Source organism: Lates calcarifer, linkage group LG20 (genome assembly GCF_001640805.2).
Source record: "Lates calcarifer isolate ASB-BC8 linkage group LG20, TLL_Latcal_v3, whole genome shotgun sequence".
Taxonomy (NCBI): domain Eukaryota; kingdom Metazoa; phylum Chordata; class Actinopteri; family Centropomidae; genus Lates; species Lates calcarifer.
In genome coordinates, this window is record NC_066852.1 from 11,559,719 (window position 1) to 11,574,923 (window position 15,205).

At 39.2% G+C, this 15,205-nt stretch overlaps 2 protein-coding genes across 3 annotated transcripts; both read right to left on the reverse strand.

The window, feature by feature from the left end:
- Positions 1–5: 5 nt before the first annotated feature.
- On the reverse strand, positions 6–3,644 carry dnajb13 (DnaJ heat shock protein family (Hsp40) member B13). Its single transcript, XM_018691932.2, has 8 exons — positions 3,343–3,644; positions 3,121–3,224; positions 2,451–2,612; positions 2,220–2,368; positions 1,924–2,037; positions 621–734; positions 452–528; positions 6–162 (listed from the first exon to the last, which is right to left on the reverse strand). Exons 1-8 carry the CDS (start codon positions 3,408–3,410, stop codon positions 12–14), a joined length of 939 nt encoding a protein of 312 aa, XP_018547448.1. The 5' UTR covers positions 3,411–3,644; the 3' UTR covers positions 6–11.
- A 694-nt stretch (positions 3,645–4,338) lies between these two features.
- Positions 4,339–13,798, reverse strand: rab6a (RAB6A, member RAS oncogene family). 2 transcript variants are annotated; one of them, XM_018691934.2, is made up of 8 exons: positions 13,436–13,798; positions 10,846–10,904; positions 10,671–10,724; positions 9,973–10,078; positions 9,650–9,761; positions 9,210–9,303; positions 7,525–7,591; positions 4,339–5,920 (listed from the first exon to the last, which is right to left on the reverse strand). In XM_018691934.2, exons 1-8 carry the CDS (start codon positions 13,503–13,505, stop codon positions 5,856–5,858), a joined length of 627 nt encoding a protein of 208 aa, XP_018547450.1. In that variant the 5' UTR covers positions 13,506–13,798; the 3' UTR covers positions 4,339–5,855. The 2 variants fall into 2 exon arrangements, with proteins under 2 accessions (XP_018547450.1, XP_018547451.1); XM_018691935.2 differs by lacking the exon at positions 9,210–9,303 and adding an exon at positions 8,299–8,392 and having other exon boundaries at positions 13,436–13,797.
- Between the last annotated feature and the right edge of the window lie 1,407 nt (positions 13,799–15,205).

Below are 15,205 nucleotides of genomic sequence, written 5' to 3' on the forward strand. Positions count from 1 at the left end.
TGCTCTAATATTTATTTTAGAGCTTGTTTGATCAGATGCTTCCTTTCAGCAGAGAGTTTCTCAGGGAACTGGATATCAAACGTAATGATGAGGTTTCCTCTCTGTGAGGGATCCTGGGTCAGCGGCATTCCCTCTCCAGTCACCACTTTTGTGTATGTAGGGCTAATGTGTTATGACAAATCAGAGATAGGAAAATGATAACTGATGCAGACAATGTACAAACCCAAAACATATCCCTCTGTACATGTCCCTGTTCAACTGTGCAGGTGATATAGAGTGCTTAAAATTCTTAAGAACATCTTTCCCTGTTCTAACATTAATGTTTAAATAATTAATTCAGCTTTTACAATATCTAAGATTAACATCATATAAATAAAACTACAAAATACAGTATTAGGACAGGAATGTTATTTAGTATTCCAATTTTTTTCTAATATAACTAAGCACTTACTGCACAATGTCATTGACAGGAATATTGAGTAGCCTGCCATCTAGTGTCTCCACATCCACAGAGAAGCCAGTCAAGGCCTGTGAGAGAAGTTTTTTGTTTCAGTGTTTGTTCTACTCAAACCATATCTTTAAGTTTGACTGATAATGAAACCCTCTTCAACATGACTCACCATCTCCAGAGAGATATGGGCCTTGTAGATCAGGTCATTCTGTTGTCTTACAAACAGAGGATGACTCTTCTGTCGCACTATGAACACAATATCTGCAGGTATGCTGTTTGGTCCCTAAGGGAAAAACACAACGCGATTACATTGTAGTCAAGCCCATTCCCTAAAACATGGCTTAATAATAACTTGTTACAATGTGTAGTTTGGTAAAGAATTGCTTTGTGCACATATTTTCTTTTGACCAGATCATATCAAGCAAAAAGCACCCTTGATGACAATCATTTAAGTACATATGAGCCACTCCAAAGAGATCTGCTTAGAGAGGGATCTGCTGATGCCACCTACTGGTGACGACGAAGCAGATCCAATGAAAATTCTAACACTTTGCAACTGAATGATTAAATAAACTTCACTTAACCGGTCATATTAAACCTGTCTCAAGCACTTGTTATTCCGGTGTAATTACAATATCACTGGTAAAAGAAAAAAAAAAAAGTAAAAGCATGGAATTGAAAATCTATTATTCAAAATACATTCAGTATTAAGCAAATTAATTCCCGTATGATTGATCAAATATTATTCCACTGTTATTATTCTCACTTTCACTGTGCTGATGATAATCTAATATAAATATATTTCTATTTATTATCATAAATATATTCTTCATTTACCACAAACCCAAATTTTTCAGCTTTAGAAATATGTTTTGTGCTTGCCATCCACATTGCACATTTTGATATATTTGTCACCTGTTAGATGTTCCTCTAAAGCTTATATTGCTCTAAAATCTTGGATTATTTATAATAAAGTCTCATTCATCTTTACATATGAGGCAACAGAGAGTTGGGTAAATCAGCACCAAGGACAGAGCCACAAACCAAAACTCACCTCTGAAAACACGTTATCACCAAAGCCTTAACTTGTTTTTAATCAAAATGACTCATCCTAATCTCAAAACAACATGTCCCTTAACCAGACTGGGGAAATCATTACAAGTTACGTTATCAGTGGTTTTTCCGACGGCTCTCACAGAAGAAGATATTGATGAGAAGGAATACCAATAACAAGGCCAAACCCCCTTTACAGTTTACTCTTCACTGTCACCAGTTTGAGGGCCTATAGGTTTTCTTCAGTCTGATTAAAGTCATAGTCACAGTTTAACAAGATAAAAGTAAAACATCATACTGACTGATGAGTTCACTTTCTTATCACACTGCTACAGACATCAGGCTGGTTAAATTTATGGTGACAAGTATTACAGCTGTCTTAAATATCAACAGAAAATGATATTGTACAGCTCTTTCACCTGATCTCCCTCCTTGGAAAAAATTATTCTTGTGCCTTCTTTCCATCCAGGCTTTACATCTATAGACAGGATCTTGTCTTTGATGCTGGATGAGTATCCATCCTCATTCATAATCTGTTAAACAAATCAGGCAAAAATGAATAAATACATTTCACTCAGTGTGATTAGATGTAACTAGTTTTTAATGTAAAACCATTCAAGTTGTTGCCGGTCTAACTAATGAATGTATGAATGATCTGACCACTGAAGAAGTGTGGGATGAGAAAAGATAGTTCCTCTCATGCAGAGGTTCTTACCCTGCGAGATATCTTTATCTTTTTTGTGCATCCGTGGAAGAGATCGTCCAGGGACAAATGAAGGTCTCTCTCTATTGGGGAATCTTGTGTCTTCACCACTCCTGGTTGCAGCCCACCGAACTGAAGTGGCACATCATTTGTATAGAAGTCTAGAAAAAAAACAACAACAACTGAATAATGTAGTTTGCATTCAATTTGTAAAAGCACATTCACTGTGTCTATTTCTCTCACCTGCAAATGGGTTGTCACCTCCAAAAAACTGTCTGAATGTTTTCTCTGGACTCCCATGGTAGACATACTTAGATGACCAGGCCCCACCGCTGCCAAACTCCAGTGGGATACCACCTTTTAGACCCTCCTCACCAAACTTGTCATAGGTTGCCTTTTTTCGAGCTGCAACAAAGAAAATAGCTATTGTTATAGACACAAATTGCCAGTGTGTTATTTCTGTCAAAATGATGTTGTTGGTAAAATTAGACTGATATTGTGGTATAAGGGGATAATTATATAGATTTACATAATTTCCCTAAACATTTTTATTGTAGTGTACAGTAGCTTTAATTATACACATTTTGATCATTTTTTAAAATCATATATTAATAAGATAATACCCACAGCTGTACAAACGTGAGTATAATGTTTAGTATTAATAATAATTTGCTCATCTTGAGACGTAAGAACAGAAAGGTTGGGAATCTGTGACATTAACTAGAGATAAACAAGCTGAAAATTAAATGTAAGGACTATATTATTCCCACTTTTATATGTCAGGTTGCAAACAAGCAAATCTCAGCAAGCAAAGTCGCCCAACGTGACTGTGATGGGCTGAACTACCTTAATGAATATTCTAGCTAATGTTCAAGAAAAAACTAGCGTCAGTTTCCCTATTTCAGATACTTACGGTCGCTCAAAACGTCGTAGGCCTCACCAAGTTGACTGAACTTCTCGGCGCTCCCTGGCTCTCTGTTGCTACTAGGATGAAATTTCAATGCAAGGCGTCGATATCTGGAAAGATAAAAGAAGAAAAACTCTGACAACAAACACAAAACGTCTAATACTAAACATGAGTGGCTTCAAGTTTTATTGCCAGAAACTTAACGATTGGTAATTTAACAAGACCTACGCCTTTTTGATATCTGCGTCTGTTGCATTTCTGTTTATTTCCAGCGTCTCGTAGTAGTCGAAACCCATTACGGAATTAAATGCTTAAAACTAACTTGAAATGAAAGTAAAGCTCAGCGTGATAGCCCGCTTTGACAAAGTTAGCATAACACACAGGGCAGCCGTTGTTTAGCTTGGTTTCCAGGGCAACAGCTGCTTGTATCGCGGGATTTGTTACCAATCACGGACAGGTGTCCACACACTGTTGAATACGGAAGTATTTGATTCTGGTGAACGTATTTGTAAAAGAAAAATGTTATAATTTGTTGTTTTATCGCTGCGTGTTGTAAAGTGCCAGTGAAATATATTTTTCCTGCTGTGCATTCCTCTCAAAATTGTTTTACAGTTCCATTTTATGAATATGTCAACACAATTTTGCAATATAGCCTTGCTATACAGGGTCATACAGGTGACCATGACCGCCCTAATTTTTTTTCCCTTCCTATGGATACTCCAGAAATAGTAGACACTCAGACATGAGTGATAGCTGGATCTCATTTAGGTGTGCCAGTTCAAAGCTGGTTCAGAGAAATGGCACATTTTACAGCGACCATTACTGCCATTAGTTCCACCTGAACTTTTCCTGTAATGACAAGTTGAAATGTCTGCTGTGAAATAAGCCTATTAGTCCGGCTCCAGCACATCACTCCTGCAGGAGATAACCAGGCTGATTACTGTCCGTCCCTCAGTCCACATGACTCAGCATCATTTTTGCTCCATGACCACAGCAACACTTGGCTTGCTCTTAATAGTACCACCACCGGTAACACTGTTCTGTGCCCGTGGTTCACGTTTTGTTGCGACTGCTGAGACCCAAGCTGAACACAGAAACAGATCAACGTCTCAAAAGCAATATTTGAAAATCTTATCTTTGATTCATGATTTAGATATTAAAAAATGCCATGCAGATAACTAATTCCAAATCTGACAGTTGTCAATAAGACATGAATTTCAGCAGTGGTGACAAGTGTATTTTTATTCTTTCGTTTAAAACCATTCCAGACAGAAACGTTAAGGACTAGTATGCTATACAAATTGGACTCTCCTCCATAAGTTCACACAAAAATTGCACAGTCTTATCAGTATGATCAAATTACCATTTAGAAGTGGTGGAGGGAACAGCAGACGTTCTCTACCGATTAAAGGTGGTCCAGATGGATGCATATTTTAGTAGTGATTCAGGACTCATACCAAAAAGTGAAGATATTAACAGCCATAAAAAAAAAAGAATCATGAATCCAACAGAAATAAATATTACAAGTCATTGTGGATTAAATACACATGTAGAATAATCACTAACAAAAGATCAATGCCAAAAAATAAAAACAAGCAAAAGAAAACAAATAAAGTGTTCATAAAACATCATACCAAACTTAACTAGATAAGCCCAAAGCCAAGGAAGCCCTCTACAATTAAACTCAGAAAGGCATATATCTCCATATCTAATGTTTATGATGGGTTTTATGATTATGATTCTTAATATGAGAAAATCCTCCTCAAACACTACCATCAAAGAAATAGTTTCAATCTATGATCGCTGTAGTCTTTAGAAAAACAACAGAATTAAACATCTATCCAAATAAAAAGGTAATAGAAAATGGAAGCCAGGGTAAAAATAACCCATCTCAAGGGACGAGTAGGGGAAAAGAGGAAGGACGGTAATGTGGATGGTGTAGTGGTAGTGTTGGTCTTGTAGTAGGTGTTGTGCTGGCTTGTGACCATGCAGGTGGTGTGTGACAGTATGGTTTCAGTGTGATGACTCGTCAGATCATGCTGGTGCATGCTGGGAGAACTGTGACTCTGCTGGTAGGGACTTCTCAAAGGCATAAACTCAGTTAAAAATAAGCTCATGGCTGCCACTGCAGTGCAGTATATTTGTCAACAATGAGATCTCCCAAATAGGTTACTGATTTACTTTAACACCTTTTCCACATATTATCCCAGACAGTTAAAAAACAACAGTTGATAACAAGTCATGAATGAATCTTTGCCAATCAATTGCAACAGCAGCAGATTATGTTAACAAATGCACACAACATCCACATTGTGCTTGTTAAGCTTAAAGCAATATTCAACTTTTTAAAGAATATTCTCACTCTTTAACACATACCTTGATTTGATTCTTTTAGTTTGGTTCAAAAAGTCATCTTTAGACACAAACTACAGCAGTGTACCAACATTTTCATCTGAAATGACAAGCAACAGGAGCTCAGTGCATAAGGCTGAGCTCCAGCTGTGAATACGGTTTCAATGCATGTGTGTTACAGCGGAAATATTCAATTTTAGTAATTTATGACTTTCAGAGCATCCTGATGGGAGCGCAAGGTTTCCACAACAGCAAGGATAACGGATGTAGTGTTCTCTTTGAGGCTGTAGCACAAAGGCGGGTGTAGTGAAGGGTGCAGACACAGAAAAACCGGCTAAGTTTGAGGAAAAGCCAGTAAGAGAAATATTTAGCCATGACACAGGCCGGCATTAGCAGGAACAGCCTCCTTCACTGACAGGTTGCTCTGGTGGCTTCTCCAGCTTAATGTCAATCACTGGAGGGGTCAGGAGTTAAGGAACATCACAGACTGGGAAAAACTGCATTTCAAAATGTGCATGTGGTGATAGTGTTAGTCAAAACTAGACAAATGCTTTCCACACCTAATGGAGATAACATTTTAAAGTTATGTCTATATGTAGAAAATTGCTGCACATCCGTTCTCTATAAGAAGCATCAAGACAAATAACAGTTAAGACCTCTCCCTCAGTATGGTAACCCTTTTCATTGTTCTGATGTCGTTTCTGTGGAAAAAAATAAGGATGCATTTATTGTGATTGTCCTCAGATTCAGACTGTCTTGTATTTTCTAATGCTGCTGTAAGCTTTTATATATGATGTGATTTGTTTTGCTCTTTAAGCTCTGAAGAAGGCACACGAGAGCTGAAATGTCAGCTTGTGGAATTAAAGTCTGCGCTGCATAACTGTCAGAGTGTTCCCACCTCTTTGCAACTATTTTTGCTTGTCCACTGACTATGTTTGTTAGAAGTCATGCGTGTGTTAGCTATACAACACATCTTATTTGAGGACCTGACTGCCACAAAATTACAGATCTTTGTGAACCCTGCCATTGGGACTGGGTATTAAGGTTGGAATTCTTTTCAATGCTGGTGTCACTGCAATAAACAGAATGAAGAATTTTCAAACATTCAAGAAATGCAGCAAGATCATTGTCTAATTAAATATTCTAAAATGGGCCAAATCTTGATTTTAATCAGGAACTACCCGATCAAATAATAAGTCAACAAGAATACTATACTTACTAATACTTATACATAGTTTTCAATAGATACCAGATACATTCTGGTGGAATAAAAAGAGTATTAGCCTTTTATAGCCAGCACTATCTAGCATCCATTTCAGTGTCTACAGACTCTGGACACATTACGGCTGAAGAATATGCAAAAAATAATAATACCAATACTGTCATTGTGATAACAATTTTAGTGGGAATTTCATTTTCACTGAAATATAAAAATGATGATGAAGTGATTTTTGCTGTGGTCTGTACCCAACAAGTATGTTTCCTTACATCTGGAGAATATCATTTGTCGGCCAGAGCATCTCTGTAACACCACAGTGCTTCATTTCTAGTGCTATATTGTGACACATTTTACCTTTTTCAAAAAATTTAAAGTGACAGTCTAATTAGTGAAAATTATCAACTATAGACTATTAGCTTGAAACATATAGATCACTAGCTGGGAAAGCTTATGTTGCAGCTGTGGCAATTATTCTTTTTTATTTTAGCTGAATCCAAGCTGCCTACATCTGTAACACAAAGGAGCATCCTTTAAAACCAACAACCACCTTCAACCACCTTTTATATCTATTTGATACTCAAATATAATTTTAGTGGAATACGCCTTTAAGATTATACCCAGTAAAACAGTCAGTGAGTTGGGGTGAGACAGTATTTGTCCTCACTGGTACAGTAAATCTAAAAGGACACGTGGGTTAAACAACAATAGTGAGCTGTCACAGCACTGCACCAGATTTTCCTCCTGGCAGGGACTATCCATATGACATATGACAGTGAGGAGACCTCCGGACTCTCTTCTGTCATGTCAGACACAGACACCGACACACACACAAAGGATACTGTCCTCTCTACTCTTGTCCTGTGTGGTATCCATGCCAGGGAGGGCGGCTGCCACACGACGGAAAAGCTGAGGGGAAAGAGAACCAGTGTGTATTCGGTCAGATGAGGAAATATACTCGCAACGTGACCAAGACACAAGATGAAATCAAGACAGTGTGCTATGTATAGTCCCATTACATGATTTAGCACAAGGACCACTTGAAGCTCATAGAGGAAGATGCCCAACAGAGCTTTACAAAATTAGATTTGAATGTGTTTGAACTACTGCGAGGCCACATCTCTGCACTGCTGCAGTGGCTTGAAAAGAGGATGTAATTGTGCCTTACTGAGACCTTCCATCGATAGAGCTTGGAGGACTTTAAGTGATTGATGTATTCACATGAATTTTAAGAAAAGAGTGTCCAATGTATGATAATACTCAACATGCCCACCCCCTGCTAAACAGCATCATGAAGAACTAGACTTGATTACATGCAGATTTCACAGCAACAAAAATACTGTTGCTGTGCTTATCAGTGGAGTGGGGAGTATTGGTTTACAAACCCTGACCCACCTCTGAGGTTATATGATCAAAGGCTGGCCAATTCCAATCATTACTTGTAGCAGGTGGGAGAGGGCTTGAAAAACAAATCCACACATCTCACACAAAACCAGAGGAAGCCGATGTTTAAAGCACACCTTTATGCACGCATGCGTGTGTGAAACAGAAGCCAATCAGAAGAGAGCATGAGCACTATGAACACACACACACACAAAAAGGTGCACACGCTCTACCTGTTTGACATTGTAGCCTGTCTTTGCACTTGTTTCAATAAACAGAACATTCATCTCTTTCGCTCTCTGTTCTCCCTCCTCTGTGGTTATCTGTCTGTGATGAGCCACGAGTCACCGCGCACGACACAGAAACACACAGAGGGACACATACATACCAACACAGACATCGACAAGAAGACAAAAGGGAAAAAAATACAGGTTGTGATTATGTTGAAGTGGATTAACAAGTCGTGCCCCTTCCTGCTGCTACTGTCGCCTTTGCTCAAGACCAAAAGTTTCCCAATAGACTGAACTTCACGACAGGAAGGAACAGGATTTGGAAAGTAATAGTTAGACATTTTGCCATGAGTTAGGTCAGACAACCACTACCACTCTCATATGTGGGTATTGTAAATAAGTAGCTGTAACCTGTAGCTGGTTAGTTTGGCTTAGCATAGAGACTGGAAACAGGGCCAAACCGCTAGCGTGGCTCTATCCAAAGGTGACAAAGTCTGCTTACCAGAACCTCTGATGTTCTCTAATTGACAGGACGTTATTGGTCCCAGAGAAGTTGAGTTTAGTAAAGTTAGTTAGCTCTAATGTTGGTAGACTTATTTCTTCCATCTTTGAACAGAGGCTAGATGTTCACCCTGTTTCCAGTTTTCATTTAAAGCTGAACAGCTGCTGGTTCCAGCAACTTATCTACTATACACTAATGAGAGTGGTTTCAATCTTCATCATCTAACTGCAAGTAAGAAAACAAAATAAACTTTGCAAAATGCTGAACTATTCTTTTGGAGATGTGGACTGATAATAAACAACTTTAAGATCCAGCTTTAGAGTTCTCTTCCTTCACAGGTGACCTTTGGATGGGAGCCCAGGCGGCAGCGTCTGCAGCAGGACTACAGAGCACGACTCACTCACACTCTTACCTGCTTTACGTTGTAGCCAGCTTTCGCACTAGTCTCAATAAACATTACATTTAGTTCTTTGGCTTTCCGCTCACCCTCTTCAATAGATACTTGCCTGTGGTAGATAAGGGGGTTAAAAGATGCACGACCAAAGACAATGCAAACAGGTAGATAAAGTGGATCACACAATACAATTACATATCGCAGCTGACAACTATCAATTTACTTATGATCTTGATCAATTAAACATTAAATAATCAATATCTTCGAACAATGTGAAATGAAACAAACAAGGGAGGGCATCTAGTATGAAAAAAAACAGTTGCTCTGATTGACTGCTGCCTCAGGAAGGGCTGAGGAGCTCAGTATTGACAGGCCAGCAGTAACAATCAATGACTTCATTAGTATGCTCTTAAAGGAGAGTGTTTGCTCAGAGGCAGGAGGAGGAAGTAAGAGATTACCTTTTGTCTGCAAGGTCTGTCTTGTTTCCCACCAACATGATGATGACGTCACTTCCCCTCTCCGTCCTCACATCGTCAATCCATTTTGTGGTTTGCTGGAAGGAATTGACGTCTGAAAGGGAGATGATGGAGACACAGGAAGCAGAGCGTCACTATTCAGGAGATAAAAAGCCTTACTTGTGAGAACGGGTGCATTTGAGACAGAGTATTTAAAAGGAAGTTGAAGTTGTATCCAACTTGCCCAAGTCTGATCTATAAATATTTGTTTGGATCTGAACACACTCATTGTTTCTGAGGATTAAAAACAGAGGTAGTCCACTTACTTGTGATATCGTACACTACGACAGCAGCAGCAGAGTCTCTGATGTAACTCGGGATGAGACTACGAAATCGCTCTTGCCCTGCTGTGTCCCACAACTGCAACCTGATCTGTGGGGCAGGCGGGGGGAAAAGGATGGGAGGAGAAATAAAAGGAGAGGAAAAAAAACAACAGAAGGGATGAAAACAAAACAAGAAAAAAAAAACAGATCAGAAATGAGGTAGGTTATGGTGACAAAACACAAATTGAAAGAAAACTAAACAAAGTCAGACGAATGGGAAAAGACAGAGAGAGCGTAGTACATGCAGGTAGTGAACGACCACCAGAGAAAGCTAGTGGTCAGGGTCTGTGGGGAGAAATAAATAATCACCCTTCACTTGTCATCAACCCTCCTCTCTTGATCAAGTAAGGTGTTAAATTTAAAAACGGGAATGGAGAGAAGAGATGGAGGGGTAGGAAGGAGAGGAAGAAAACGAACAGAGAAAGGGCGGAAGGTCCAGGGAGTACGCCATCCTAGGAGGGCAGAGTGTGTTTGCTAGAAAGAACATAACTAAACAAACAAACAAAAAAAATCCATGTTAGAAATCAGTATCTAAGTGGCCCTCTGACATTCCTTACACCAAAGCCTTACAGTCACTAAGAGAATCTGGACAAGGACCAGTATAACCAACAACAAAGAGGACTGATGCAAATAAAACTTACTGTTCTGTCTTCAAGGTACATTGTTTTCGACAGGAAATCTATTCCTATTGTTGCCTGAAAATGGATAAGAAATAATTCAATATTCATAGCCATCTTCAATCACCATTACTGACGATATTAGGATAATATGGACTTTATAAATCATGACTGAATCAGGTGGCGGTGTTCATCTCACTTGGTAAGTGTTGTCGAAGCTGTCATACATGAACCTGGTGATCAGCGAAGTCTTTCCCACTGAAAAACAAACAGACAATGGTGTAACCGTACAGGTGCAATGATCATGCTCAGTTTTGTAGGTTAATCAATTCTTATTCAAAATAACCAAAACAGTGTGTTGCTATCACGAGTAAGGAAGCAACTAATGACCATTTTTACGATTTATTTCATCTATTGATTCTGCCCTATGTCTGTTAGATTTCTTGGGACCGACTGACTAATTGTTTAGTCAATAAAAGGTAGGAAAATAGTGAAAAATGCCCTTTGCAATGTCTCAGAGCCCAAATTGACAAATTGAAATTAATTGCTCTATCTGGGCAACAGTTCAAAATAAATTAAATTTGTAATAATATAAAACACAAGCAGCATTCCCACATTTAAAAGGCTGGAACCAGTGGCTGTTTAGTATTTCTAGCTGATAAACAATTATCAAAACTGTTGGTAATATATTTTCTGTTGATTAACTGACTGATCGTTTCAGCTCTAATTGCCAACAAAGTGTAATGATTTTTTCTTATTAATAAACAAGGAATATTATCCTCAACTTGCCATGTTGAAATGTGTGTACAGCTGCTCAAATCTAAAGTAGCCACTGTGGTCCAACTTACTGCTAATATGATCAAATATATGTAAATAACATAGGGGGATGAATTATCTACTCCAAAATACACAAAGCTATAAACATGAAGCAACATTAAGTGTCATCATCAAAATTGTGTTAAGTCCCTGAGCCACAGATGACGAACATTTTCTATGGACTAAGGCTGACAGCAGAATGTTATGCAACACCCACGCCCCTCTGAAAGTTCCTGTCTATCAAGGGGTGTGGTGCATAATAACTTTAAGTATTGAGGAGAAGCTGGAGGGTTGAGGAATGTAGAGAGACGGGACGGATTGGAAACTGGGCTCCCCATTTCCCTTCGAAAAAGTTCTACCTTGTTGAGTCCAGCCCAACATGGAAGATTTTTGTTGTGAACTTATAATGTCATTAACCACATTCTCTAAGCTTACTTTTAGTGATCACTGTGCAGAGAGAGCCTCATACAGTAGCCCTGAGTACCAAGAATGAGCTCCCCAGCCTCAGACTGTTTTGCTGAGCTCGAGTTACATTATCAGTTACACTGTGCATCAAGTGATGACGACATGGCCAAAGCCAACAGTGCTGTTTACAAGGATACAAGGAACCACAGCTGATCCACTGAACCACTGTCCGTCTTATCTTGACGGGAGAGGAGCGTCATATTACCAGACACAACACCTGTACAAAAATAGTTACTGACAACAGAAAAACTGTCACCTTTCTACACTACCTTATCCTGCCTCTGCACTAGGGATGCATCAACCAGATCAGCTGGATCAGTACTGCTGCTGATACTGATGTTATTATGCAAACTGGATATTGTCTAACCAGAATCTGTCAAGCACAGTTTCTTCATGCATGTTATACAATTCAGAGTTTCCACTGTTGTTTCCTTCATTTATGTCACAGCGGGTTGCAACAAAGAAAGTAACAAAGCAAAGTGTGGCCTCATACACAATAATAATCCTAATAAGTTCCATGCAGTTAGCTGCACCCATTTTAAATTTGGGATTAAGAGCAAGTAAATAAAAGCGCTACACATTAATACTTGAGCAGATACCCTAAGATGAGGAATCAGAATCAGTATTGGGAAAGAAAAAGTTGGATTGGTTCATCCCAGGTTTACCTGAAGTCCCAAATTCAGCTTTCACTAATCTGTGCTATGTGGTAGCATGTTGGGCACACAGCTGTGGAAACCGTGGAAGCACTGTATTAGTCTATATAATTACAGACTCCACACCTTTGCCTTTGAAAATTCTAAAACTTCCCTGCCCCCTTCTTCTTCTCCTGGTGCATCCTGTGTTCAGTCTGGATGGAAAAGGGGGAAAATGAGTAGAGAGAGTGTAGGAATGCCACTAGGCAGGTTTGGTAATTGGGATGCTTCGGCTCTGTGTAGAAATTACTCACCCCAGGGTAGACAAACTGATAAGACCTGTGTAGTCACTAACTTTTTTTTTGTTGACTTGAACCTATATTGACAGCATTCAACTGAACACAGCAGAAAATACAGTATCCTAGTGTGTCACTGCAGCATCTTCTTAGCACAAACAAGTAGTATTATTTAAGTCAGAGTACTTTTAATATATTAACCTCTCTGTTTCACCATGTAATTGACCCTTGCAACTTTCTACTAGCTGCCACTATCTCCGTCCATGATAAATGATCACAGCTCGCCACGTAAGATAGCTAACAGACAAATAAATCAGTTTATAGAGACATGATTGATCTAGAAGAGAAAATAAGTTACATTTCCCTAAATCCAGCGTGGACAAGCGTTGGGTGTACAAGTTAGAGTGTCGCAATGCCATCACTGTGCCAAGTTTAACGTTACGCAGCTAATGTTAGCTAGCTAACTGGTTAACGTTAATCACCCGATCAACCCATCAGACTCTAGTGTTAGCTACATCTCCTCTACAGCGTTATTGACAGTCGACATCCGAAAAAATTAAAACGTCAGCGTCAGACTTACCACTCTGTTCCCCGAGAAAGACCAATTTAAATTTTCTTAAAGGGTTTCCGAAATCTCCGGCCGAAGACATGACTGTATGAAACAAGCCCTGGCGTCACTTTTCGGGAGCTCCCCAGCTAGCCAGCCAGTGCTAGCTAACCAGTTGTTGTCAGGTATCAAAGGTCTGGGATCCGTAACGTTTTACCGGTTTGCCAACCCTCTACAAAGGCCAGCTGGCGATGTTTCTTGCTCTAAAATCGCTCCTTTGAGCTTCAAGACACTTTTGGATAACTCACGAACTACAGCAGCCAAGTTAGCATTCCTGCCAGTCCTCTGACATGTCTACACCACTACCAGCTAGCCTCTGCGGGCCACTTCTTCTTCTTCTTCATACATAAAGCTAACGCTGGTTTACTGCTATGCTGCCCCCTGCCGCTGGGGAAATAAAACACACAACGATAAACAGGAGTATCCCTGTGGCGGAGCCACTCACAGACGAATTTAACACGGAAGAGCACAGGTTCAATGCTATACCGCCTTCATTTAATCAGTCGCACACATTCGGGACACACAGCTGGCAAAAGATCAAACTAGACCAGACTAGTGTAGCGACAGAAGCTTGTTGTATCTTTATAAACCCACAAGAGGGCGTACTCACCTCACCGCCATATCTCACCTACTAAGCAACTTTTAAGATAATCTCAATCATGAGTTGTTCTGAGGAGGCTGGAGGTGGTCTGTGCTGACATGAGAATACCTTCTAAAATCAGATTTATTATTTAGTCAATATTCCACATGTAATACCAAGCCACAAATAAGTTGTTTTTATTTTTACAAAAGCAAAAGCTCAGTGAAGAGCAGTTCATTGTGATTTAAATTACATGTGTTTCAATGGCTTCACTGTGTTATAGATATGAACATGGTATCTATCTATCTATCTATCTATCTATCTATCTATCTATCTATCTATCTATCTATCTATCTATCTATCTATCACATTCATTTTTCTCCAGTAGCCTATGCAGTTAGAATAAGCCTAACTCCTGTATATTATAATACTGACAATGTCAGTGAAATTCTTATACAACAATATAACAACACTTAGACAGGAATGCTTGAGCTTTGCCACACCTTCCATTGGCAGTATTAAGCCACATTGAGAATGGCACCTCTCTTTGTTCGGGGTCTTCTATTTTAGAGACATCTCTGCAATGTGCACATGTACAGTCTTATATTTGCTAAATTAACACCAGCTTTTGCCAACAACCTTTCAACATTAAGCCAACTGGCATTAATTATCTTTGTGAACAAAATGAAATTACAGTTATGGGTAGCAGTATGTAGGTGTGAAAGTGGAAATCTCATTTGTCGAGGTCTATTATGTCAGACACTTTTTAAATTGGTATCATGCTCTAATGTCTACAGGACCCACTGGTATCCGATTACTCACATGACCTCCAGCTCACTGCACAGCTGCTGTCCAGAAGGATGGGGCCCTGTGGCAACATACAAGGTGATTTGATTTACTTACTTCACCCGAAGACAAGCAAATAAATAAGCATGCTAGTATGAAGGGTCCATGAGTTAATCATATTGTCTGCATTCACAGTATGGTCAACACCTTATTAATTAGCGATTACCAGTCGCAGAAAAATCAACTGACCTTGAAAATTTTCATCTGAATTTTACTGAAACACAAATTATAGTGACGTCAGCCATTTAGCCATTCAGCCATTTCAGCTCAAGACAGCAATAACCTGCTATGATACAGTATATTTACAAGCTGAAATA